Genomic DNA, 25,444 nt, shown 5'->3' with positions numbered 1-25,444 from the left:
TTATGGTTCAGTAATTATTTCAGTCTTCCTTTGTCAAGGGAGGAAGGAACAGTGACCTGCCCAAGGTCACGATGCCAAGAAATGGCAGAGCTTAACTAAAAACGTGAATCCTGACTTTTAGGGTGCGTACCCCCATGAGGCTGCCTTACCTCATTCCTCTGGACTTCACAAAATGCACTGCGGACTATAAAGCAGGAGTCCCAGCAGCTGCGTCATGCGTGTGTAACGCTGAGTCACCCTGCAGCCTTGTCCTTGCTCCCCTGTTCTGACCACCAGACTGCTTACTCTTCCTCCCGTTTTTACTTTTATGCTAGTCTTTGGATTTACACCCTGACCCTGTCTCTTCTCAGTGATGGTTCTAGTTTCCTTCCCACCCTCACTGTCTCAGATTTCAGAAGTAATCATCACTCCTGCTTTGACCTGGCTCTAAACCCTTCCACTCCAGGTGCCTACCCTCATAAGCGGGAACAGGGCATAGCCCGGAATCCTTCCATTATGCTTGACAGAACCCTTTCCTTTTGCTTTGGAAACAGTTGGCTCCCTGCCGTGTGACTGGCTGTTTCATTTCTCCTCTGGTAATGCATATTGACCTACAGCTCTGGGCTAAAAAGAGGTGGAGGGTAGGGAGTGGGCAACTTAATAGTATGCCTGGACCAGGTAGCCACCCATGTGAACATTTCTCCTTTCCACCTGATAAATGAGGCACAGAGAGGTAAGGGCCGTGTATGTGATATTTAAAAGAAGCAGAAGCTTGGATCATAGCAGTTAGTATCAAAACGTTTAATACTGGTAATTTTAGGTTCTTTAAAAACAAAACAAAACAAAATGCTTACTTTTAAAGTAAAGAAACATGACATGGTCACACAAGGGTAGATGAAGCTAAATACCATCCGGAGTGGTTGCATGTCTTAGATTTTTGTGTGTGATTGGTTTTTTTTTTCAGTGGTTGGTTGGATAGTTTTTACCACTGTGAAGCAGTAAAGAAAGCCCAGGTTGTGAAGTCAGACTTGTACTTGCATCCTGGCTTGCAAATGTACCAGTACCAGTACCAGTTGTGTGACCTTGGAGCTTGGCTCTGTGAGGTCAATCTGCTCATCAGGAAACAGAGGTGGCACAGGCTTCCTTGCAGGGTCATTGTCAGAATCAAACAGGGAGACTGTCGCATAGTGGACAGGCAGCAACAGCAAACATTTTTGAATCTGTAGCTCCTACCTAGTGGCCCTTATTTGCATGTTTACAAGATGGCCAGCCAGATTCTAAGTATGGCCTTTGAGTCCTGAGCAGCCAGTCCTGAGCCATCCACCTTAGTCCCAGGCCTGACTGGACTTACCAGCCACGGAGGTCACCAGCTGAGAACAGCCAGCTAGAGAGGCTGAGCAATCCTAAGGTCCGTCACAGGAACCCAGTTTCATACAGGTTAGAGATTAGTCTTGTCTCTAAGTCCTTGGCCCTCAATTTCCTCAGCAGCACAAGAGGAAACAGAAATTTGGTGTACCTTACAGCATAGCCAGTGCTGTAGGAATTTTGAGAGAGTCCTTGCCCCCTTGTATGTATGACCGGTTTCTAGTCTCAAATTGATGTGATCTCTTTGTTTTGGTGGGATTTTTTAATTCTTTTCCTGAAATTCTTTTCCCACTCAAAGAAGTAAATCACCTCAGGGACATACCAGACCGTGAGAACGCACCATGTTCACCATTGGTTGAAACGTGTTCTCTCTGCTTCATCTTGCAAGTACGGCGCTACCCAGGATGGAAAGTAATTGTCTGGTTCTTTGAAGAGCTGTGATTTCTAACATAAGACCATATGCCGCCCAAACTGCTGGAGATGTTGAGCGCTGCTCCAACAGCTCTTCAAAGCAAGCAGAGCCACTGTGCCTGTGGAGAACTGGGCGAGTCAGGTGTTAGGAGATCTTAGCCAGCTCCCAAGGACTGAACCGCAGCTAGAGATGGGCATCGCTACACAGAGTCAGATGTGGATGGAGTCAGCAACTCAGATGAGTATCTGCAAGAGCTCTGGAGAAGCCAGAGGTTGTATCCCTGTGGCTTCCTCTAATGAGGAGGTGGACGATGGAGTTGGAAGCTCCTGAGCTGATAAAGCACTTCTGAGTGATGTATTATAAGCCTTGGAAATACGTGGCCTCTTGGACATGAGTTTGTTGATGTTTTTGTTGTGACTTAATGCTGTTTTATTTAGCCATTTTTTGCATATTGTTTTTGCCTATGAAAAATTGAATCCTATAACAAAGCTTAATATCTTCAGTATCATTTAACTGGTTTTCTGATGATATGTTTTCTTATTGAAGCAACTAAATCACTATCTGGTATTGTGATTTATAGTAGGTGCCGTAGTAGGGACCACGATGTGCCAGGCGCCGTGGATGATGCTTTACATGCATCATCACCAACTCTCATAATTAGCCTGCAAAACGGTATTATTGCCCCATTTAAAAGAATGGAGAAACTGAGGCTCAGAGTAATTACCCAAAGTAATTTACCCAGAGGAGAAAAGACCAGAAGGGGTATTAGAACCCAGTCAATTCAAACTGAGGTCACTGACATTCTTTGGGAGGAAAAAAAAAATTAATAAAAAACTAGATCTTTGTATTTTTTGCACTCCTTTTGCTCTGTTTTCAATGTGTCTCTGTAATATTTCTCCCTGATTTTAGTGACTTTTTAAAATTGTATTACAGAATCAGACTTTTCTTTCTTAGTGCTTTTTATCTTCCCTGTGTATACCAAACGACATGTAAAATTGGTGGGGGGAGTAGATTATGGACAGGAGCCCTCCCCAATAGTGTATAGTGATAACAGACTGAGGAGTGAGTCAGGTGGAAATCTGCCAGGAAGACCCAAGAGATAAATAATGGCAAAGCACTAAGGCCAGAGAACCAAGGATGGGACCCAGGTTGGCCTGCAAACCCAAGACAGTGTTAGATGACAGCAAGTGAAGGCCAGGACAGTTGACCACAACAGCTTTGGGATACTGGTGCATGAGCATATTAAAATGACTTAGGTCTAGAGCATTAGAAGTGGGTATGAAGTGCTTGGTACATCTGGGAAACAACAAATAGACTAGTGTTGTGTGGTGAAGAGTTTGCCGATAGAATAAGGTGAGCGAGAGTGTCAGTCCATCGTCTAGTTGTTGTGTGTGTGTTAGTTGTCTGTTGCTGCTGTAATAAATTACCACAAACTTAGAGCCTTAAGTTTTTATTCCACAGTCCTGCAGGTCAGAAGCCCAGGCTGGCTCAGCTGGCTTCTCTGCTTCTGGTTTCACAAGACTAGAACTAAGGGCTCTTATCTGGAGGCTCTGGGAATAATCTACTACCAAACTCCTTCAAGTTGTTGGCTAAACTCAGCTCCGTGCAGTTATAGGACTGAGGTCCCTGTTCCCTGGCTGACTGTCAGCCAGGGGTCTTCAGCTTCTAGATCCACCTGCATTCCTTGGCTCCTTGCCCCCTTCCTCCATCTTCAAAGCCAGCAATGGCAGGTCAAGTCGTACTCATGCTTTGAATCTCTGTTATTACCACTTCTGCCTCGTATCTCTTGCCTTCCTCTTCTGCTGTATCTCTTTACTGACTCTTCTGACTTCCTCTTCTGCTTTAAAGAGCTCATATGATTACATGGGACTCGACTGGATAATCCAGGGTAATCTCCCTATTTAGAGGTCAACTTGCTAGTAAATAGTTCCATCTGCCAAGTCCCTCTACAGCAGTGCCTTGATTAGTGTTCGATTGGGTAATCAGGGGATGGGAATCTTTGGGGAACATCTTTAGAATTCTGCCTACTACATTGTGTTAACACATTTATATGCATTTCCCAGATCTAGGTGAGTTTCAGGCAATGCCAAGTGTCAGCCTTGATCCCTGATGCTTAACTGAAACCTCTAACTATTGTTGGGGAGATTTGTCCCCCTTCCCCTCCAGGCCACTGATTATCTCAGACCTGCTCTCCAATCTCTGTCCTCTCGCCAGAGGTTTTCCATAAGTCTTGCTCTGACCTTCCTCATTTTCTTGCTCTCTGTCCCTCAGCTCTGCCTTCTTTATTGGCAGAGCATTTTTTTGCTCCTTTGTGTTCTGAAAAGTTTTCAACCAATTCCCGTGAGCCTTGGATACCCCATCAAGCTCTGATGACCCTAGAACATCTCAGGACCGGGAATCCTGTTTTCTTGTCTTTTGTAATCTTTAGAGACCCCTTGAGACTATTTCTAAGCCCTTTTCTTCTTACCAACATATGTAATCACTTCAATTTCTGTAACAACTAAGAAGGAAAAAACTCAGCTAACTAAATTAGTAATACATTTGTTCATAATCTCAACTATTTTAGGGCCTATGAACCTATAATTCACAATGCCCAGGTTTAGGACAATCGTTCGCATTATCTATTGTGCATTAGGACCTTGCTGAAAATGCACATTGCTGGGCCTGCACCAAGGGTTTTGTACATCTGGAGTCAGATGCCAGGACATCTGCCTTCAACTAGGATCCCAGGAAAGAGTTGAGATGTGCCCAAGTTCACACAGCTACTAAGTGGCAGACGGATTTAAGCTGAAGTCCAGGGTGAAGAACTTCTGTCTTTCCTAGTCGCAGAGTGAATGGAAATGTGTAGGTTGATAAAGACTAAGGCTTCTCCAAGGCGTTCTTGCAAGTGAGTCCCCCGCTGTCCTATTCCTAAGCACTCATCGGGGGCACACTGCTTCTCCACACTCTGAGATGCCCATGCCTTCAGCATTGTGATCCTGGTGCTGATGGTCAGTGTACCTTCTGCCCTGCCTTCCCCATACTGTACAGCCACTAGTCTTCAGTGCCCCCTGTTAATACCCTGGTGGTACCTGTAACATGTTGATGGAGATATTTTATTGCTGTATCTCAATTAATGAATGGGATTGAACCCTTCAAGCAATTCAAGAGAAAGAGAATGAACATTGATTAAGTGCCACCTGTGTACACATGGTTGGCACTTGAGGAGCTAGAGGAGTGTCCAGCTCCTATAGACTCAGTATAGCATGCAGACAAGTAAGACACTTTGCAAATGATATGTCATTTAATCTTCACACAAATGCTTTGAGGTATTATCATTACTGTTTTACAAATGAAAAAAATTGAGGCTCAGAGAGGTTATAAAACTCACACTGTCGTGCAGCCAGTTAGGGAGAACATCCGGCTTTAAACCAGGTGTCTTACTCCAAAGCTCACCATCTTGCCATTCACCTACACTTCTTTTCCAGGCTCAAAAACCCCAATATTTACATAACCATTTCATAACATTATCTAGGATGTTGAAAATTATTAGTTGCGGTTCTCATCTCTTTGACCACCATATGCAGCTTTCACACATCTCTAAATATTAATTCTAAGTGCTTTCTCTTACAGTTTTCCTCATTACACAATAATCAAAGTAAATAAAATGTGCTTACCATTGCAACTCTCCCATGGGGCTTCCCCACACATTTCACTGTCTCACACAAACATTCAAAATAGGCACATGCATGTCTATGAACACATTCCTTCCACTTTTGCTTCCTTCCCACTTCCTCTTGTTAATGGGACCATTCAGCCTTCGACCAGAGGTATCGGCTCATCTGGCCTATCCCAGCTTTCTCACTGTTTACCAAGCTGCACCTCACCCAGGACATCCCAGGTATTCCCAGGACGCTGCTGCTACCTCCCTGCTAATAGCTCCCTGAGGGCCCTCTGTAGCTTCCTGAATGGTCCACTTGCAGGCACTCCTTAGACCAGTCCATCTTAGACTGACTGCCATTTCACTTTTGCCAAGACAGGGCTGAGGTGCTTGGTATTTGAGGGAGAATAAAATGGACTGCATCGTCATCTTTCCTTCTAGTGTCTCTATCTACATATCAGGTGAAATATCAAGGAAGCAGGGACCCCATATCATAGTAACTTCGCACTTTAGAAAGAAATGTCTTTCACTGAGTCATATTTCAACTCGGTGGTCCTGGCGTTAGTGGTGAGGGAATGTTGGAAATGGCTATGGGAGAGCTGTGTTTGCTATTCTCTTATGATACTGAGTACCTCCTGTAGAATGATCCATGTAGTAAATCCCTTCTAGAATTTCTTCCCAGGAATAATTTTCTCTCTTGAAGAATAGGTATGTTTTATTTGTCAGAAAAAGAAAAGCTATGTCACCCATCATGTGTCCCATTTTGCCATTACTATTAGCAAGCTCAAGAGTTAAATTTCATGCTCATATACATTGATTATCTCATTCTCAGTTTCTGGAGAAAAGTAACTAAAGAAAACTTCTCTTTTCTCGCCTATGATTTCTGAGCTCTGGAGGCACCAGAAATCTAGAGAAGGGCCCATGGTATCTTTTTGCTTGAACATCCATACTTTTTAGAAGTTCTCATGAACATTTGCTGGGATTAAGAAAGCTAAATCTGGTGATGTTGCACCCCTTCTCCTTTATGAATTCTTACTAATTGAGAAGGATATTAGAACCAGTTACATTGTCAATGTTATTATACATAGCACTGGGGTTCCTAATAATTAATAAGAGAATGCATCTTGTATACAAAGTCAAAATCCTCCCCCACCCCCAATCACAATTTATCCAAATCTGGTCTTCAGGATCCACCTGTAGGGGGATGTGGGTCTGCCAAACAGATACATCCCCAGCCACACAGAGGATCATAGCCTGATTCACATCTAATTGATGACCAGGGAGAGGAAGCTGGAGGTAGCCTACCTCCTGGACTGGCTCTGGAAGAGATCCCTAAGCTGTGGCCCAGTCAGCTTCCCCAAGAGATCAGCAGCAAAGATGCCGTTGAGGCCAGGCTGGTACAGAAGAGAGAGAGCCCATTCGTGACTAGTGACCTTTACCCAGGACCACTGCATAGCATGGTGCTGGTTACTCACACAAGATATTCAGCTGGGGGGCCATATGACAGGGCTGAAATCCTATCCACTCTGCTCGTTTTTATAATTCATTCTTTCAGATGGGATGCCTTTTGCATTTAGTCCGCCTGCAGGGGGCACCTTTTTCTAATCTACACAAAGGCACCATATGAGCTACAGGAACACACTCCTTTTACCCTAGTCTCACATAAGCCGCTCTTCTGATGAGGAAGGCTAAGTGTGGAGGCTGGGGGGAAGCGGGGATTGGGAGCATGAAGCAAGCAAGCAAAAGTGATCATCCAGTGTTCTTCTCTGATGGGACATGGAGGAAATGTCTCTTCCCTCTGTAAATACATGAGGAGCCAAGGTGGTAAATATTGTCCGCCTATAATTGTATAATCTGACAAGAAGGGTAGGATGTTAGGAAGAGGGTAGTATACAAAGGAAAAAAGGAGCATTGAATTGTCACCAATTCATACAGTCAACAAGTATTAACTTAGTGCCTACCATGTGCCAGGCACAGTGCTAGGCGTTGGAGATACTGTGGTGAATAACACAATTCTGTCAAGACATCTAGTTCTGGTTTCCATTCTCTGTGTTCCCTTAGGCAAATTATGAAATGAACTTCTATAATGTCAGCATTGTTCATGTTCTCTCCTAGTTCCAGCATTCTAACTGTATGTTTACATCTCCAGGGAACTTTCTGAGCGATGTTTCTTCATAGAGTTATTGGCTTAGGAAGATGCATCCCCAGAGTTCCTCTCCAAACCTCCATGTTCCTATGTGTTAAAATCAAAGCCATTATTCTCACCTACTTGCCCAGTTATTTGCCAAGAAAAACTATCAGCAGGTAGCTCTACTGAATTGAGGAATCTGCATCAACAGGCTTGGATGAGTAATCAGAATAGCTGGAGTGAGGAAGGGCACGTGCAGACGCTGGAGAAGTAAGCAGGAGTGAGCCCAGGAAGAAGCATGTAAGACAGAAAAGGCACTTCTGCTTTGAAATGAGGGCAACGGGGGAGAATTTTTAACAGAGAGGAATGTGATCAAATTTGCATTGAGAATAATCACTAGCTCCGTTGTGGAGAGGAGCATCATTAGAAATAGGGAGATGTGCTCAGGGGCTATTTCTGCAATCAGGAAGGACATATGGTGGCCTGGATTAAGGAAGTGAGAGACAGTGAGGATGAAGACAAGGATATGGAATCAAAAAAGATTTGGGCGATCCAATGTCCAAGACTTGGAGACTGATTAAATATGGGAAGAGAGGGAAGAGTGCTCCCAGGTTTCTGGTTTGGGCAATGGAGTGGAGTCTGTGCCTTGCAGCAGGCCTGAACTGGCCGCTGAGTCCCAGCAGGGGTGGAATCTGGAGAGAGTAATAAGTGGGGCTAGGAGATGACGGAAAGGGACCTGGGGAGTCCACCAGCTCCCCTATTTAATACAGGCTGCATGTCGCCACCTCGTTGAACTCAAGACCACATACACTGTAGGTCCTGAGAAAATGTATGTTGTGTTAATTAATTTTGTAATGTGAAAATGTAAAGTGAACTCTGGTATTGATGCCCACAAGCTTCAGATTAGGCTTGAAGAAGCCAGCAGTTCTTCAGCCTCTAGAAATGTCTCAAGAGAACACCTTAATGAATGGGAGATGTGAAAGAGAGACTGTGATTCAAGGCATCTCGAAGGCATCCAAATCTGGCATCTTGTTCAGTTCTGTAACCTCTCAGAGATTGACACACTCCATATACGCTCTGATTGACTTGAATGGGATTCCCTTGCAAACCACAGATTCTAAATTAGCCCCCAGTAGGTAGAACATTTATAGGAGACGTATTCTACCCTGAATACCCCCTGGATGCTGTTACACTGAATTTTGACAGTAGCAGAACTGAGAATAGGATCATCTTTTACTAGAATGCCGTTGCTGCATATTGATTTCTGTAAGCCAAAGATGTTTGTAATAAAAGAACATTTTTTTGAAAGAAGGAAGATAGTTAATTCCATGCTAAGAAATGTCAAACACAGTCTTTCTATGGTATTTGTTTTGTTTTGTTTTTGTTTAATCCAAGGCAAGGCATTTCTTTTGCAGAAGAAGGGATAGTTTTTCCCAGGTCTGGAGATTAAACAATTTAGTAGTCATTTCACGTGCAGCTCACAAGAAGGGGATTTGCATATGAATTTGTTTCGGCCAGAAAACACATCTGAACGTGTTTCGTGGGAACTTTCACTATCCCTGGCAGCTCCTTTTGGCCATCTCTTTCTTTTCTTTTCTTCATCCCTGCAGGTCACCGGATTGAAACTGTCTCAGGACCTCGACGATCTTGCCATTCTCTACCTGGCCACAGTTCAAGCCATTGCTGTAAGACACTTTAATACCATTTTTCAAGAGACTTAAGGGCATTCAATAAACTTTAGACCACACAGTCTCTAAGATACAACATATGCTTTTGAGACAGAGATTCTTAATTAAAAGGGAGGTTGCCACAAAGAGATGCTAGTCTGTCCAGAAGGAAATCTTGGTGAAGGTCTTCACCTGCTTTACAAACAACCTCACATAGCTGAAAGGACTTAAAATCTTTGGACATCATACTTGTTATTAATCTGATTTGTCTTCTAAGTTCAATTAAATAGAAGCATGTAGATGCCATATATGCTTGCATTAAGAAAAGCTGGTGTTGGGGCTGGCCCAGTGGTGTAGTGGTTAAATTTGGCTGGCTCTACTTCAGTGGCCTAGTGTTCACGGATTTGGATCCCGGGGGTGGACCTACACCACTCGTCAAGCCATGCATGCTGTGGTGGCATCCCACGTACAAAATAGAGGAAGATTGGCAACAGATCTTAGCTCAGGGCCAGTATTCCTCACCGAAAAAAAAAAAAAAGCTGGTGTTAAGAATGTCCAAATTTATATAACACATGATATTGTTCACTTTGCAAAAGGATTCATTATAGGGTTCCTTTAAATAGTACGCTTCCTTAGAACATGAAAGTGTTTGTTTTTAGATAATTAGCTGCTTAAATGAGAGGTTTGGATGGTTAGGGAGGGAGAAAGGGGAGAATTTAAATCTAAATTGTTAGGAACTCCTAAACTGAAGATCAATCAAAAATGAAAACAAAATCCTAGAAGCTCAAACATCATTGTCTAAGGAAGTTTATTCTCTCAAGGCGCTCCATGAGTGGCTAGGAGAGGGCTCTAAACCCTGAATCGGGCACGAAAGACTATGTGTGCACACGTGCTAGGAACGCAGTGTGGTGGAGTGGCCATGGCTTTCAGGACCTCGGAGCTGGTAGGAACCCCAAAATAACAGTTAATTCAGTGAGGCTTAGCCACTCTGGAAAGAGAAAGGGGACCAACTGAAAGGAAAAATCAGTTCACTGAATTCTGATTCAAAATTTATTTTTCAGAAACATACCTGTTTGTTTATTAATGCTATATGGATATATTTATATGCTATTCAATTATTCTATTTCTCCACTCACTGCCTTCAAAACCTCATTGCTTCAAATAACAGAACTACATGTGTTTTTTCCCCATATATTCACATCACCAACAAAAGTGCTTTTTTTATATTCAGATTTGTCCAGGGTCCATGTCCACGTGATAAGAGAGCAGAGCTTTCCAGCTACTGAAGGAACATACAGTCTTTAATGCAGCTGCATGGGAGTATTGAATTGGCCAACTTGACTAAACAGTCCTTTTAGTTTATAATAAAGACCAGTTTTAACTGTATCTTCCTCAGGCAATTGTCATATAGATTGAATAGCTTGGCCAGTTCAGTGAAATCAGTCAGCCTGCTATATTCCTGGGAACTGGGTCAAAAACAGACAACTGGGGGCTGGCCCTGTGGCGTAGCGGTTAAGTGCGCACTCTCCGGTGCTGGCGGCCCAGGTTCGGATCTCGGGCATGCACCGATGCATCACTTGTCAGGCCATGCTGTGGCGGCGTCCCATATGAAGTGGAGGAAGATGGGCACGGATGTTAGCCCAGGGCCAGTCTTCCTCAGCAAAAAGAGGAGGATTGGCATGGATGTTAGCTCAGGGCTGATCTTCCTCACACACACACAAAAAAAACAGACAATTGTGACATGTATCAAAATGGAGGAAGTGATTAGTAAGATGAAAATGGAAAACAAAAATGTACATCATTAGTAAAGGCAATTATTTAGTGATCCTGTTTTACAGTAATGATGATGATAAGTAATATAGTTTTGGGGTATTATGTGCCAAGAGCTGTGCTAAATATTTTATACACATTATCTGACTTTACCTTATGAGGTAGGTATTGTAATCCCCATTCCACAGATTAGAAACCTGAGCCTCAGTGAGGTTAGTTAACTTGCTCAGTTTCATACAGCTAGTAAGTGGCAGAGCTGGGATTTGAACCTATGACTTTCTAAACTAAAACTAGATATATGATGTATTGGGGAACTTTTATTTTCTGATTTATTAATGTCATTGTATTAAAAGTCTTATAGTGGAATGAATCGCTTGCACTGAAATGAATTCTCCTGGAAAATCAGAGCTGTATGATGCCCATCCTTCTGAGTCCACGCTAAGAAGTGGACGTGAAGAACAAGGCCACACCGGATGAGCCGAGGCGTACCATCACCTGATGACACTGACTGTTCCCTCTCATTGACACCCGCTCTCTGTGCAGGCACCAAAAAGTGTGCCTTCCCCACCTGTGGCTTAGCACAGTAACCCTGCGAGTCGCTGAGATGGCCCTCATTTTACCGACAGGGAAAACAACTAGTGCCTAATGGGGTTGGAATTTGAACCTCTATCCATCTCACTCCCAGGCTTCTGCTCTTTCCACCTCACCAGGGTGCGTTTTCCTTTGACCTATTTGTAAAAGCTACATGGATGAAATAAGCTTCCAGGCATTCCCAAGAACAGCTTTGACTTGACACATCTTAGGAAACATGGTTAAATTGGCCGGGATTGTCTCACAGAGGTCCCCTTCCTGGTAAGAACACTGTAGCAGAAGTCCAAGAATGTATAAATGAGGTTCAACTTAATGCAGGCCCGGAGTAGGGTGCAGCTTTTTCCCAAATACCACACACTTGGCAGATCAATCTTGCATGTGATGTGCGTACATATATTAAAAGCTATCATATTTATTCTGTCCATTGTCTTAATGACCTTTGTAATACCATGAAGGGAAGGCAATTTAAGACAGATTTTTCAATAAGGCTTTGTTGTGGAGTCAATTGAATTGTGAGCAGTTCAGTCTGTTTTGCAAAAGAATCTGGGTATGCTGATCTTTTAGGCAAAAATGTGCATTTTAATGAAGGATTCTAATAACAGATATTTTCCCATGATGTTCAACTTGAAAAAAAAACTTTGTTTCCTTGGCTCTGAAAATGGCCCTAGCACCTATTTGTTGTTGAGAAGTTACACAAATGCCTCTCTAGAGTAACGTCTGTGGTTGGTATTTTGTAGGCATAGAATGACATTAAAGAGATACTGTAATGAAGTTAACTTGGGACTGTGCGAAACTCGCCATGAAGTAAAATTCTCGATCACGCGTAATTGAAAGACCTGTCAGACACCCAGTTTATCCATAGCCTGTTCATGTCTAGTTTTCTTTTCAGAATAGACCCTTAAAAAGTACCATTTGCATTTGAAGTCTCTTGATTTGCATTGGGTTCTGTACATTCCCAGTGGAAGAGCCTAATTTTAATTTAAATTTCTCTGTGAAAACATTTTTTCCAGAAAGGTAAGCACAAAATCATTTTAGCACAAAGTCCTTCAGCAGGGCGTTTAAGGAGGGTGGAGCATTTCAGAGTGGAGTCTGGGGCCCCAAATGGCTGCCCTGTAACTAACTGCCCCCCAAGTGGGAAATTCCAGCCCACAATGCCACTTGGGGGAGCAACAGGCTGTCACGGCCCCTCCTGAGGGAGTGCCTCTTGTTTGGATCCTTTCTTTCCTTTTCCCAGGGAATGGGCATTGCATTACCCTCCACTCAGCCTGGCTAATCACATGAGCCCGGGCTCCCTGGTTTTAGAAATATCAGAAATACCAATTTTGCATGGCATTTCCATGCATATTGGAAGGCAGCTACCCTCCCCCCATACACGCTGCATTGCCTTGGGCAAGTTATGTAACTCCTAAATGGGGATAACAATATGCAGTTTTTGAATTTGTCATAAGATTAGAGATGATATTAAAGCGCATAGCAAAGTGCCTAGCATATAGCTAATAACCAGAAAAGCTCTCATTTCTAAACACTTTCCATGTGCTCAACACTCTTCTACAAGTTTACATACACTGTCTACAGCAGCAGCCTTGAAAGATAGATATTACTGTATTTTATCAATTTCATCAAGTCTAAGAATGCATTTTAAATTTCTTTTTCATATTAACATTTCTGACAATCCATAGAATTTTCGAGTGAATGAATATGGTATTAGTATTCCCATTTAAAAAATGAGAATTGAGTCTTAGAAAGGTTAGGTATAGGTTTGATTCAAGAAAAAGGTGAAATGCCTTAATGCCGTTCTAGGTTTTGTGAATTCAAAAGCCATACTCTCAGCTACTGCAGATTCATGCCCCTGGAGTAAACTAGGGTTGCCTGGAGTCCATGGAGACCAAATGATCCCTGGTGGATGTAAAGGCATCTGTAAACCTCCTGAAATTACTTACAATACTATTTTGGATGTGACTTTTTTCTGGGGAGGTCAATATGTTTTATCTTAGTCTCGAGAGGGTTCATGACCCCTAAAAAGCTTAAGAAAGAACATCTGGGGGAAATCAGCCATAATCAATAAGCAGGGTCTAGCCTTATATGCTACAACATGTTTTAATTTTTTTTAACTTACTACATCTGTGGATTATCTTTGGTGGCCCAAGTTTCACCTAATCCATATTCTTACCAGATTCACTAATAGCTTCAACAAACCCTGAAGACCTCTGGGCTGGAAATTCTGTGCTTTTGCTCTGAACTGCCCTGTCCTTCATCATTTATTCCACAGCAGTCAGGATTTCATGCCCCATGGTCTCCGAATGACCCTTTAGCCACCGTCTCTCCCAGGGGCACCCCTAGGCCCCGGGGGAGGGAGACAGCTCTTCAGATAGCGTTGTCAAAGGAGGCTTCACTTGCCCTACACCCCACCCCCTGGGGCTCGGGGGAATATCCTGACCACTTCCCAAACCCTTTTCCTTTACTTTGGTTAAGCCTCTGATAGCATGCCCTCAAGCTAAGCCACCTTCTTTTCCTTCTCTGTGCACTTGGGTACCAACTTCCCAGCAATAGTGTCACACTTACACTCAATCTGTGATATTGGCTCAGGTCTGTGCTCCAGCCCAAACCCCACCTTCTTCTTCGTGGCTGCACCATCTGTGGCCTCTCAGATCCTTGACCTCCTTATCTCCCTTGACCTCCTTCTACTTCAGCAACTCACTCCCGTGTCACATCTAGGACTTTGTCATCCCCCAAAATTGCTCACTCTCTAAACATTTCAAGGTCTCTCTCTCCTCCAAAAACCCTCTTCCTCAGAACTCTCTGGAGCCACTTTCTCAAACATCACCATGTGGCTGCCTCCTAATGTCATGTCACAGTGCATCTTTTTGTTATAAATCCTTATCCCAAATAAATTATGACTTGTGAACTTTTAGTTTTTGAACTTCCAAAGAAATTATTATTTTTAGCTGTTCAAATATCCTAGCCAAAACTAAATAATTCTAAACTGAGATTCACCTTGGTGACCCTACGGCACTGTCCTCTTCTCAAGCATCAGCCATTTTTACTGAGTTGAGTTCCTATTTAGGGAAGGAAGACTGACTCAGGAACCACTGACTATTATTTTCAGAGCAGTGCTACTGATCATTCCATTCCTAGCACCTAATAGAGGCCCTGGGCCATAAGAGACACTCATCAAATATGTGTCTGAATAAACTGTGTTAGTATTAACTGTGTCAACATTGTCAGTTGTTTTTGTCAATGTTGTGTAACTACTGACAGAAGCAAATGGTGTAGTAATTAAGGGATTTGGAGTCAGGCAGGCCCAGGTTGGAATTCCCACTCTGCAACTTAATTAACTGTGTGATCAGAGGCAACATAATCTGTCTGAGTCCAGCCTTCTGAGATAGTGTATGTAAAGCTCTTAGTTTAGTTTCTGGCACTGGGTAAACACTGGTAAATGTTCCGTATCATTTCCCTTTGCTCCCATACTGATGCTTTCTTCTCTTTTTCCCTTTAAGTTTGGAACCCGCCTCATTATAGAGGCCATGGAGGCAGCAGGGCACTCTGTCAGCACTCTTTTCCTATGTGGAGGCTTGAGCAAGAATCCCCTTTTTGTCCAGATGCATGCAGACATTACTGGTAAGTCTGAGGAGGAGAGAAGGTCATCATAGGCTCAGCAGCAAATGGGCATGGCCAGGGGCTGGACAGGGTTGAGAATAGGAGGCTACAGGTGGTGTGCCAGATTATTTTAAATATTTATGTTAAAATGTCCTTTTTCTTAGGATAACTATGACTTGGTAGTTATGATGGGGAAAGTGACATCTATGCAAATCCAACTATTGAATGATGGTGAGAAATGAGACCAGAGAGATTAGCAAGGGCTAGGTCTTGATTCAAGCATTTACTCAACAGTTTTGAGAAAATATAACCCACACAAGATATAGAGATGAGTAAAACCTGATTCCTGCTCCCAAGGAGCTCAGGGTCTGTTGAGGAAGGCAAACAGCAAGCAGACATATTAAATATAGTGTGGCAAGAGCTCCGAGTGAGAAAAGCACAGGGTATTACGGAAACACAGTGGCACCTCGCCCTGGTTTGGACCTGCGATGGTGCAGGGCAAGTGGTCTGGAGGAAGGGATAGGAAGCAGTCTTGAAGAAAGATTGCAGAGCCCAGCTGCTGTGGGAACTGTGGGTCTGGCTGGAGATGGAAATTTGAGTCCTAAGACCCCAAGATCCTGTGATTCCTTCTCAGCTCATCAGAATAGGGATCATGACACAGATGGAAAGAATCCAGAGTAATGGGCTGATCCCTCTGTGATATGAGCAGACAAAAGCAGAGCAGGATCTGAGGTGCACACCCCTTGGCCCCAAGGAAGGCACCCCATTGGCGGGAGGCTTGCTGGTGTCCCAGAGGCTGGCCTGGACTTCCGTCCCTCTGGACCTGGCGCCCTCATGCCTCTTGTTCCCTTCTCCTCCAGGGTCTTCTGAAGACCGATGTCCCCTCCCAGGACCCATCCCAAGATGGCCAGGCAGCAGGGCAGGGCAAGGGGAGGGAAGTAGGGGCAGATTGGACACTGCTCACACACAGCCTCTCCTGCAGCCTGGTATGAGCGCGCGCTACACTGACCTGCATTCATCATGATCTCTTGCCTCTGACAGCTGGGTGGGTCAAGGTTTCTGCCCCGGACTCTGCCTCATCATGTCTCCCTTCCCCTCCAGGTGACACAGATCCTGTAGATGAGGGCCCTACCAGATGTGATGGGTATAGGTGACCCTGCCATTTTGAGATCAAACTAAATAGGTTACTTATCCCTATCTTAGAGATAGGTAGACTGAGAAACAAGCCAGAGGACAGTATAAAGGAGCACACAGTCTAAGGGTAAATATATCAGGATGTTAGGTACAGAAAATACTACCAGTAACCAAGCTCCCACTGTGTGTCAGTGTGAATCACTCTATATACATTTAATCCTCACACACCACCAAAAGGTAGAAATCGATGCCCTCATCTTACAGACAATGACACTGAGGATAAAGGAGGTGGATTAAATTGACTGTCCGAAGTCAAGCATCCAGCAAGGGGCAGGACCAGGATGCTAACCCCGGTGTCCAGACCCAGTGTCCTCTCCACTCTGCTGTGGACCCAGGTTTCTCGACTTTTCTGCCCAGTTTGTAACCATGTGATGATGACACCTCCTTTCCTGAAGTGTCCAAAACCTATGGAACTGAGCCATTCTGAGGCAGAAAGACAGAAGACATAAAAAGGAGCCCAGATTACCTTGTAATTTTCCCGGGGAGAAATACCATAACTACATTTTATCTAAAGTCAGCTAGCTGGTTCACATAAGAATCAGGCTTAAAATTTGATCTGAGTGACTTTCCAATTTCTAGCCTTCTAATAGCCACAGAGACTTCCTACCTGGATGCCGGAGGGGAGATAAAATCAGCCTTGGCTAACACATCACCCGAGGTGATGGAAAACAGGGCTGGAGAGCAGGGCAGCCGAGTGACCCCGGGCCCTGACTCAGCACTGCCGCTCTGGCCTTTGTGAAACTGGGTCTTCTTCCAGGCCTGGCATCCCTGAGCTGACTCAGAAGCCCGGGTGCAGTGGCTTCACAGAAAGTTCTGCTTTGGAAACTGTTCTCCTTCAAGCTGTTGAATGAAAAGGCTGTTAATCGTTATTTGGATTCTGATGGAAACTGGACCCTTTGTCTCTGACTGTGGACCAGTTACAGTTCCGAACAAAGGGCCTTTTCTTTGGCCTGGAATTCCTCGGCCTTGGGAAGCCTGTGCCTGAGAAGTGATGGCAAAGTGCGTCTGCCTTTAGATGCTTTGGGTTCTGCTAAACTCGTTAATGCCTCAGATAAAATAGCTCACATTCCAGGCAGAGATGCCTGCTTCCTCTCCTTCAGCCGCACTCAGAGAAAAGAACACATTTGCTTTTGTTTCTGTCAAAGGCACGTACACAAGCAGTGGGTATAGAGGGGGGAGTCTTTGGTGCCTTTTAACATTGTAATCGCTCTAGTTTTCCTGCAAAGAAAGACTTAGAGAGGCCCATGGACCTGGTACATGATTTTCAGGAATACATGTGAAAAACACAACGGAGTTTGAACGATTCTTTTGACTAATAGAAAGAGCCGGGGACCAGCTCTGTGACTCTCGGCAAGTTGCTTTACCTCTCTGAACCTCATTTCCCTCTTCTGAAAGATAGACGTACTGTTATTTCCCTCGCGTAGATTGTACTGAGAAATAAATGCTCGCGAATTTGTAAGCCTAGCTTAAAGCAGGTATTTAATACATATTAGTTCACTTCTTCCTCAAGGCAGCCCCATGCCTGAGATAGGGAGGTACATTTGAGGAAAAAACAGGTTAATATTTGTAAGCAAATCTTTGCCATTTGGGGAACAGCCTGCTCTGTGCAAGCAGGGAGAGTAGGGCTTTGCCAACTGGGGAAACGTCCTCTCCGTGAGCAGGACCCTCCCTGTCCCACGGGCATTTGGTCAACTGTGGTTTCAAGAAGTACTTGGTGTGCACTAAGTAATTGTAGGTTCTCCCACTGACTTGGGACTAAATGTTCCTCCCTCAATTTTGTTTTTTAGTACTGGCAGTTTCAGTAGGGGTTTCCCTTTTTCTGTCTTATTCATTATGTTAATCATTTGTTCCTTCATTTATTCACTCAAAAGCCTTCTCTGAGCACCCCAGTGCACCAAGCTCTGAGCTTGGCCTGGAGATGCAAAGAAGAACAATAATGTTCTGCCAGAGGGTCATTACAAACAGAAAAAGTGCTCTCAGTGCTCTGACCCATATCCAGAGAGTCCAGTGGGGACCCGGAGGACGTGGGTGTTATTATGAGTCAGGTCCAGGCAGGGAACAGCTGCCACACTCAATTGGATTAACTGGAGAAAAGTTGAATAAAGGGTCTGTTTACGGAGGCGCGGGCAGGGTGTGGGGAAGCCCCGGCCACCAGCAGCACCCTGGGGCTGCGCACAGTCTCACCATCCCCAGGCTTGCAGGGGCCAGGGCAGAGGGTCACCAACCTGAGACTGAGGGGCTCAATCAAGGATGCAGCCAGAGGACGAGGGGGCCACGGACGTGGTCCACACAGGCCGGTGTCCCAGGCCCCGGGGCAGGTTGGGAGGGTGGGAGGGAAGAGGGGAGGTTGACCTGAGGGGCAGATGGAAGCAGTGAGTTGGTTCTACCCAGGGTAATAGGGGTGAGGAGAGACCTCAGAGATAAGGGAAACTTTAAGAATCAGAACAGCTAATGCTAATTTAGTGCTTTCTGTAAGCCAAGCGCTGTTTCAAGTGCCTTACTTATACTGCACCTTTAATCCTCACAGCAACCCCTTGAGGTAGGTGGAATTTTAATCCCATTTTGCAGATGGGACATCTGAGGCACAGAGAGGTTAGGTAGCTTGCCTAGGATCACACAGCTAAGTCCGCGGAGAAGCCAGAATTCAAACCCTGGCAGTCTGGCTCTGGAGCACTTTGGGCTGAAGTTGAGAGCTGATGGGGGATTCACTAGGATGACTCTGGTCTCCAGTTCCCAAGGGCAGGGGACTGTGAGTAGTTCCTCCCTGCTCAGAGTGAGTGAGGGTAAGGAGGAGCTGAGAGGTGAAGGGCATTTGGTGATGCAGTCTTCTAAAAAGTCCCAGGCCCCTGGGGGTGGTCACAGTCTTACTCCCATCTGCAGGATCCCCAGGTTCTGCAAAGGCTCATAGGGCTCTCTCTGGACTTGGCCAGCACAGCCCTTCAGTGTGGCCTGGTGTCTGTCCTCCTTTGGGTGGCTGATGGCATCTGCCCTGTCCCTTCCCCACTGTTTATTTCCAGCCCAGGTGAAGTTCTTGTAGAGGGGATCCGCTCACCCTCAGTGCTCGTTCTACAGTAGTGCCCACCATTCTCAAGGCCTTACCGTAGACCGGAACATGTGCTAATCTCCCATTAATACTCACAGCAAGCCTGTGTGGTGTGTCTTATTATCATCCCCATTTTACACATGGGGAAACCGAGGCTAAAAGGGTTTAAGTGACTTGCTGAAGGACACAGGGCTGGTGGAGCCAGGTCTGAGCTTTTCCCAGAGACCCTGCCCACCTGATACTTGCCAGCAGTCTCAGCGCTGGCCCTGCAGGTTGGGACTGGGATTCCTCAGTCCTCTGGGATGTGTGTGGGAACTCTGTTCCCTGCCCCCTTTGTCTGGGGAGGCTGGGCAGCTGACCCCACCCTGGAGTGGGAGGATGGGTTAGGAGGTGGTGGGAGTGCAGAGGAGAATGCATCAGGGAGGGCTTCCCAGAAGAGAGAAGGAGGGAAATCCAGTCTTTGGAAAAATAACTGTAATGTCTTGAGTAGAGGAAGATTTTACACGTCTGGCCACAGAGCTTAGCTCTGTGAGTTTGCTGCATCTCCTGATTAGCAAATATGTTTGTATGTATAGTTTACATATATTTTATTTATATATATGTAATATACATATATAAATATATACACAAAATCCCAAGAATTCTAAATTATTTCTCGTAATCTTCAACCCCCCGTGAGCCCTCGACCTCTGGGAGTTGGTGTGTGGAGGGCTCCTCCTGCCGGGCAGACCCTCCGCATCCTTCAAATGCCTGCTTTATCCTCATCTCCACTGTGGTTCCCCCTGCCCCATACCGGGAATTCGTCCTCTCATCATGTAAGCCCGTACCATGTACTGGATGCTGGTCTCAGTTCCGGGGACTCGGCAGTGGACCAAACAAAGTCCTGCCTCATGAAGCTTATGCTCTAGCAGGGGAACCAGATGACAAAGAAGACAAGTAATGAGGCAATGTTGGGAAGTGATGACGAGAGGGAGAGGGGATGAGGAGTGTTGTGAGTTGTCATTTGAAATCAGATGGTCAGGAAAGCCGCCCTGGGAAGGGGATTTTTGCACACACGCTTGAAGGAGGGAGAGGGAGTTGCCGTGTGGACATCTGGAAGGAAGTGACCCAGACAGAAGGAAGAGCATGGACAAGGGCCCTGAAGCAGATTCAAAAAAGAGCAAGGAGGCCAGGGCAATGTGGCCGGGAGGAGAGCAGAAGAGGATCAGGGTGGGGAAGTGGTACCCGTCCTGGTGGGCCTTGTCAGCCGTGGTAAGGGCTTTGGCTCATATCTGAGACAGATAGGAGGCCTGGAGGAATTAATCACACCCTGTCTTACGACTTCCCTCTTCTTAGTGCACCTCAGAGAACCAACCCCCTGCATGGCCTTTATCTCTGTCTCATCCATCTCCCCTTTGAGACCTGAACAGCAGGACAGAGTCTGATTCATCTCTGTGTTTCTTGGGCTCAGCAAAGCTCCTAATGTTTGTTGAACTGAATTTGAACCAGTTGGCAGGTAGCAGGTAGCAGAAGCCTGGGAAACCTGGGCGAAAAGGTCTCAGGAGTTGGTATATATGTATCGATAGAGATAGATGGAGGGGGGCGGGGAGGGAGGGAGTGGGGGAGGGAGGGAGGCGTGATGGCTCCTGTGGGACGCTTGGCTACCGCACCAGCAGACATGAGCCCGTGATAACCCTTTAGAACCAGGTAATCCTCAACAACAGGGACCTGCGGTGGTGGGAAGGAGGTATGCTGCTGCCTTCACGTCAGGTGTTGGTGCTTCTGGGGCCGCTTGCTGGCTCCCCACACTGCCCTGGCCCTGCTCGCTAACCCAGGTGTGGCCTTGTCCCGTGCAGGCATGCCAGTGATCCTGTCTCAAGAGGTGGAGTCCGTTCTTGTGGGCGCTGCTATTCTGGGTGCCTGTGCCTCGGGGGATTTCGCTTCTGTACAGGTATGTGAGGACCTGGGGCGGGCCGTGGCCCCTCCCCTGTCTGAGCCTGTCCTTCCTCTTGACAGCAGCTCACATCTTGCAAAACACACACAGGATATAATTAAGAAATGATAGCTTCCAGCCAGGGAAAGCACAGATGCTTCTAGCCTCAGACATATTTATTGCAGTTTTCGTTTGACTTGGCCTCCGTTAGTGTTGGTCATTCTGTTTTTCTGTTGGTGTTCTTTTTTCTCCTTTAAAATAGCTCAAATTATTTCTTTTAAATTTCCCCTTGACCATTTTTCTTTTTAGCAAGTGAAACAGGTAAGGTTTAAAACTTAAGTTTTTAATGTAAATTTCAGATTTGCGTTTGCTTATTTCATTTCCACCCACCACTTTCCAAATACCTTTGAGGCCTCTATCAATAAGAGACACAAATGAAAATTTTAGTAAAAAAGGAATTAAAAGGGAAAATAAGGAACAAAGATACAGGCAGAAGGAAACAACTTGGCGACGTGATTGAGCATACAATTTGACGCTGAGCTTCCTGGCAGCCAAGACAAAAAAGAACACATGATAAGTTGCATAATTCTTATTTTCAGAAAGGGGAAACATAGTAGTTTCTTGTGGGAGACAAAGTTTTTTCTACCACCAAATTGCAAAAGACATTTCACACATGGGTTTTATGGAGAGACTTTGAGTGGTAAAATAATAGTATTAACAGCAGGTTTACAAAGAGGTGGAGACACGGTAGAGGGGGCAGGTGAGAGCACAGGCGCCAGAGTCTGATGCCTGGGCCCAGATCCTGGCTTGACCGCCTGCTGCTCTGTGACCTGACCGTCCTGTTCTCCACTCCATTTCTTTATCTGCAATAATAATCAATAGCACATTATAAGTTCTTTCTCTGGATCAAGAATGCACATTTAGTCCTACACCAGCTCTGTTAATCCCATATTATAGTTGAGGAACCTAAAGCATTAAAGAAGTTAAATAACTTTGGCTTAAGTCGAAACAGCTAGTAAATGCCGGAACCAAGAAGTCTGGCTCCCAAGTCTTAACTGAGAGTTCAAGAATATTTGGTCACCTGAACGTCAGAGAGCTTAAATGACTTGCCCAGGGTCTCAAGGTCAGGACTAGGAGCCAGGTTTTCCACCTGTAGTCCAGTAATTAGAGTCTGTTTATTGTGACCTTCTTATGTACCAAGAACTATGCTAAGTGCTTTGCATATAATCTTCCTGATACCTGTAACAACCTACATGGGCAACAGAGACCCAGAAAGATCACAGAACTAGAACGTACACTGTTAGAAATGGACACATGCGAAAGTCTGATCCCAGTGTCTGTACCACATTTTGGGAAGTGTGGTGCACTACCCCTATCCAAGCCTCTGGAATTGATGCCTGTGAAATATCTCTTCCCAAGAATTGAATCTACTCATAGACGCTTATGGATTTTAACTGAAGTTTTTAAACAAAGATGGTAGAGTTGAATTCTCAATTTTCGCTGGATTTTCTGGTGCTCTTTCAGAAACATCGCAGGAAGATATGCATTTATTGTTGAAATGTCAATGACTCGTCAGTTATTATTTTAATGTATCAACTTATGAAGATGTTCTCACAACTAGACGCCCTGCCCTTCCTGGGACAAATAGTAATTGCTCAAGCAGAACAGTAGGGACGCTCACCAAGGCCTTGCCTACATTACCTCAGATGAGGACTGAATGTTTGTGTCCCCTCAGAATTGACGTGTTGAATCCATAACCCCACAATGGGATGGTATTTGAGGCCTTTGGGAGGCAATTTGGGTTAGATGAGGTCATGAGGGGGGACCTTTTTGATGAGATTAGTGCCCTTATAAGAAGAGACACCAGAGAGCTTGAACCTTCTCTCGCTGCCATGTGAGGACTCAGCAAAAAGGCAGCCCTCTGCAAGCCAAGAAGGGGGCTCTCACCAGAACCTGACCATGCTGGCACCTTGATCTTGGACTTCCAGCCTCCAGAACTGTGAGAAAATAAATTTCTGTTGTTTAAACACCCAATCTATGGTATTTTGTTATGGCAGCCCGAGGACACTAAGACACCTCATTTAATCTTGACAATCTCCCGGCCTGTGGGATAGACGTTTTTATCCTTGTGTTATATATGAGGAAACCAAGGCTCAGAGAGGTTTTAAGTGATTTCCCCAAGGCTACAGTTAATAAGGGGCAGAAGCGGAATTGAAACTAAGGTCTCTCTGGATCTATATTTTATCCTGACTTTCATTTTTTTTCTACTTGATTTTTTTTTTCTTTAAAAATATTTTTTGGCTTCTTAAATGTTCAATTATGTATTTTCTGAAAAGAAATGTCATTGGTGACAAATCAGGAGATAGTCTGCAGCCCAAACAGAGTAGGACAAAATGCTCCATCAGATGCTCGGGCCATGACTTAACGGCACCCCAGTGATATCTTAGTCAAAACTGGAGTTCCTAGCTCCGGGAGGAGTCCACGCACATTCTCCCCTATGTGAAAACTGAGCTTCATTCCACGCCAGCATCTTCTTCACTACGTGAGATTTTCTGTCAGTCTTCTGGAACGGAATCTGAGATGCGGTAGATCGAATGTTGGAATTGGTGACTTAAGTAGCAGCTGCAAGGCTCACAACATCTTAAAGACACACTCATGTCTCCCATTCAACCCGAGGAAGTGTGTGCCTCTCCTGAGTGGTTTTAGGAGTCACTGTAACCTAGCAGAGAAAGCCCGCAGCTGGGATAGACCTGAGGTCTTATCTGTCATCACAGCCTGAGGAAATCCATGTAGTCTGTGAGAGAATTCTATGCTTGCTTGCTGTACGTCTACAGACAATGTCACTTGGCCTCTCTGGGCTCTTGTTTTATTTGTTTGTTGTATTTCTTTTTTTAAAAAAAATTGTTTAAATAAGAAGAATTCCCACTCATGTGGGACTGTTGCGATGAAGAGCCTTTGAAAGCTCCAAGGACCTCCAAGAGCCCCGGATATAATTATCAACATTGTTATAATGACTATGTTTGGAACTGCTTTGGAAGTGTAAATGCACGTAGACTTAGCTTCATTCACTACTCTCCAAAGAAGAGGCGCCAACCTATGTGCCCCAGGCCTGGAGACCAGCTCAGGATTCTGGCAAGTTGAGTTGAAATAGAATTGCTTCTTCCCTGTGATTCATGTTTTTCAACCTGAACTTCAATACAGTTTTTTCTTTGAACTTCAAAGATCCTAGCTTGGTCTTCGGGGTGCCTGCCACTCCTTCCTTCCAGCAACTCAATAATTCTAGCAAGACAGATGTTTTGTCTTCTCATAGACCACACATCCTTGGATGAAGGATTTCACTTCTTATCTAGATAGGCAAACTTGGTAGACCTGGCCAAAGTCATCTCGTTCAGATGAAGGAAAGGCTAGGAAGAGTCCAGAAGACTCAGGCTGCAGACCTAGGGAAGAGGCCTGCGTGCCTGGGGAGACAGGGTTTCCCAATTTCGGAGGCCCATGAATGGATGACTTCTGCTACGGTAGAGGCCTATACCTTCCTTTGGTTATAACAACAGATCAGCACTTACAGGTGTGGAGTTTACTTACAGCTATTGCAAACTTTTATATTATTTCAGTTCTGGGGAAATTTTTTCAAATGGAAGGAGAGGGATAGTGGATGGAATTTTCTGGTGAGGTGTTAATGAGAGAGATCGGTCAAGTACAAGGTCCATTGTTATTCCAAATTTTGAAACCTGCCGACAATTCCTGGTTTCCACCTCTTGTTCTTTTATCCATTCATATTCTCATTCTCATAGTCCCTCTCTCCCTCTCTCCCCTGCCCTTTCCTGCCTTCCCTTCCTTCAGACATTTGAAGTCTTCCTACTATTCCCTTTTCAAATGAGGATCTCACAAATGGTACTGATACAGCCATCCACTTGCATTAAAGAACGGAATGACTAATAATATCTTAAAGAATTGTTCCTCTCCAGAAATAGTAGTCTTCTTTTAGTAGTTTTCAAAACTGTGTCTCTGCTAGACAGTGTGACAAGTATCATGTCATGGTCATCTTTATACCTGCAGCTTAATCAATCAAATGGAATCAAACCACAGAGATGCCACTCTCATGGTAAAAGTTCAGCTGTTGAATAAGTGGGAGGACATGCAAGGAAG

General features: G+C 44.8%; 1 protein-coding gene across 7 annotated transcripts in view; it reads left to right on the top strand.

The window, feature by feature from the left end:
• The window catches only part of FGGY (FGGY carbohydrate kinase domain containing), a 395,835-nt gene that overhangs the window by 295,321 nt on the left and 75,070 nt on the right, over positions 1-25,444 (top strand). For 6 of the 7 annotated variants that reach the window (XM_087445838.1, XM_087445839.1, XM_087445836.1 and 3 more), the window contains 3 exons: positions 9,135-9,209; positions 15,050-15,170; positions 21,222-21,316. In XM_087445838.1, coding sequence (XP_087301964.1) covers positions 9,135-9,209; positions 15,050-15,170; positions 21,222-21,316 — 291 coding nt within the window. Of the gene's footprint in view, positions 1-9,134; positions 9,210-11,314; positions 12,923-15,049; positions 15,171-21,221; positions 21,317-25,444 lie in introns of those variants that run through there. The other variant, XM_087445835.1, reaches the window with a different exon arrangement.

This window comes from Ceratotherium simum, chromosome 22 (assembly GCF_057802395.1).
Source record: "Ceratotherium simum simum isolate JZ-2026a chromosome 22, ASM5780239v1, whole genome shotgun sequence".
Taxonomy (NCBI): Eukaryota; Metazoa; Chordata; class Mammalia; order Perissodactyla; family Rhinocerotidae; genus Ceratotherium; species Ceratotherium simum.
The sequence above is the reverse complement of the archived record's forward strand: the minus strand, read 5'-3'. Positions and strand labels throughout refer to the sequence as shown.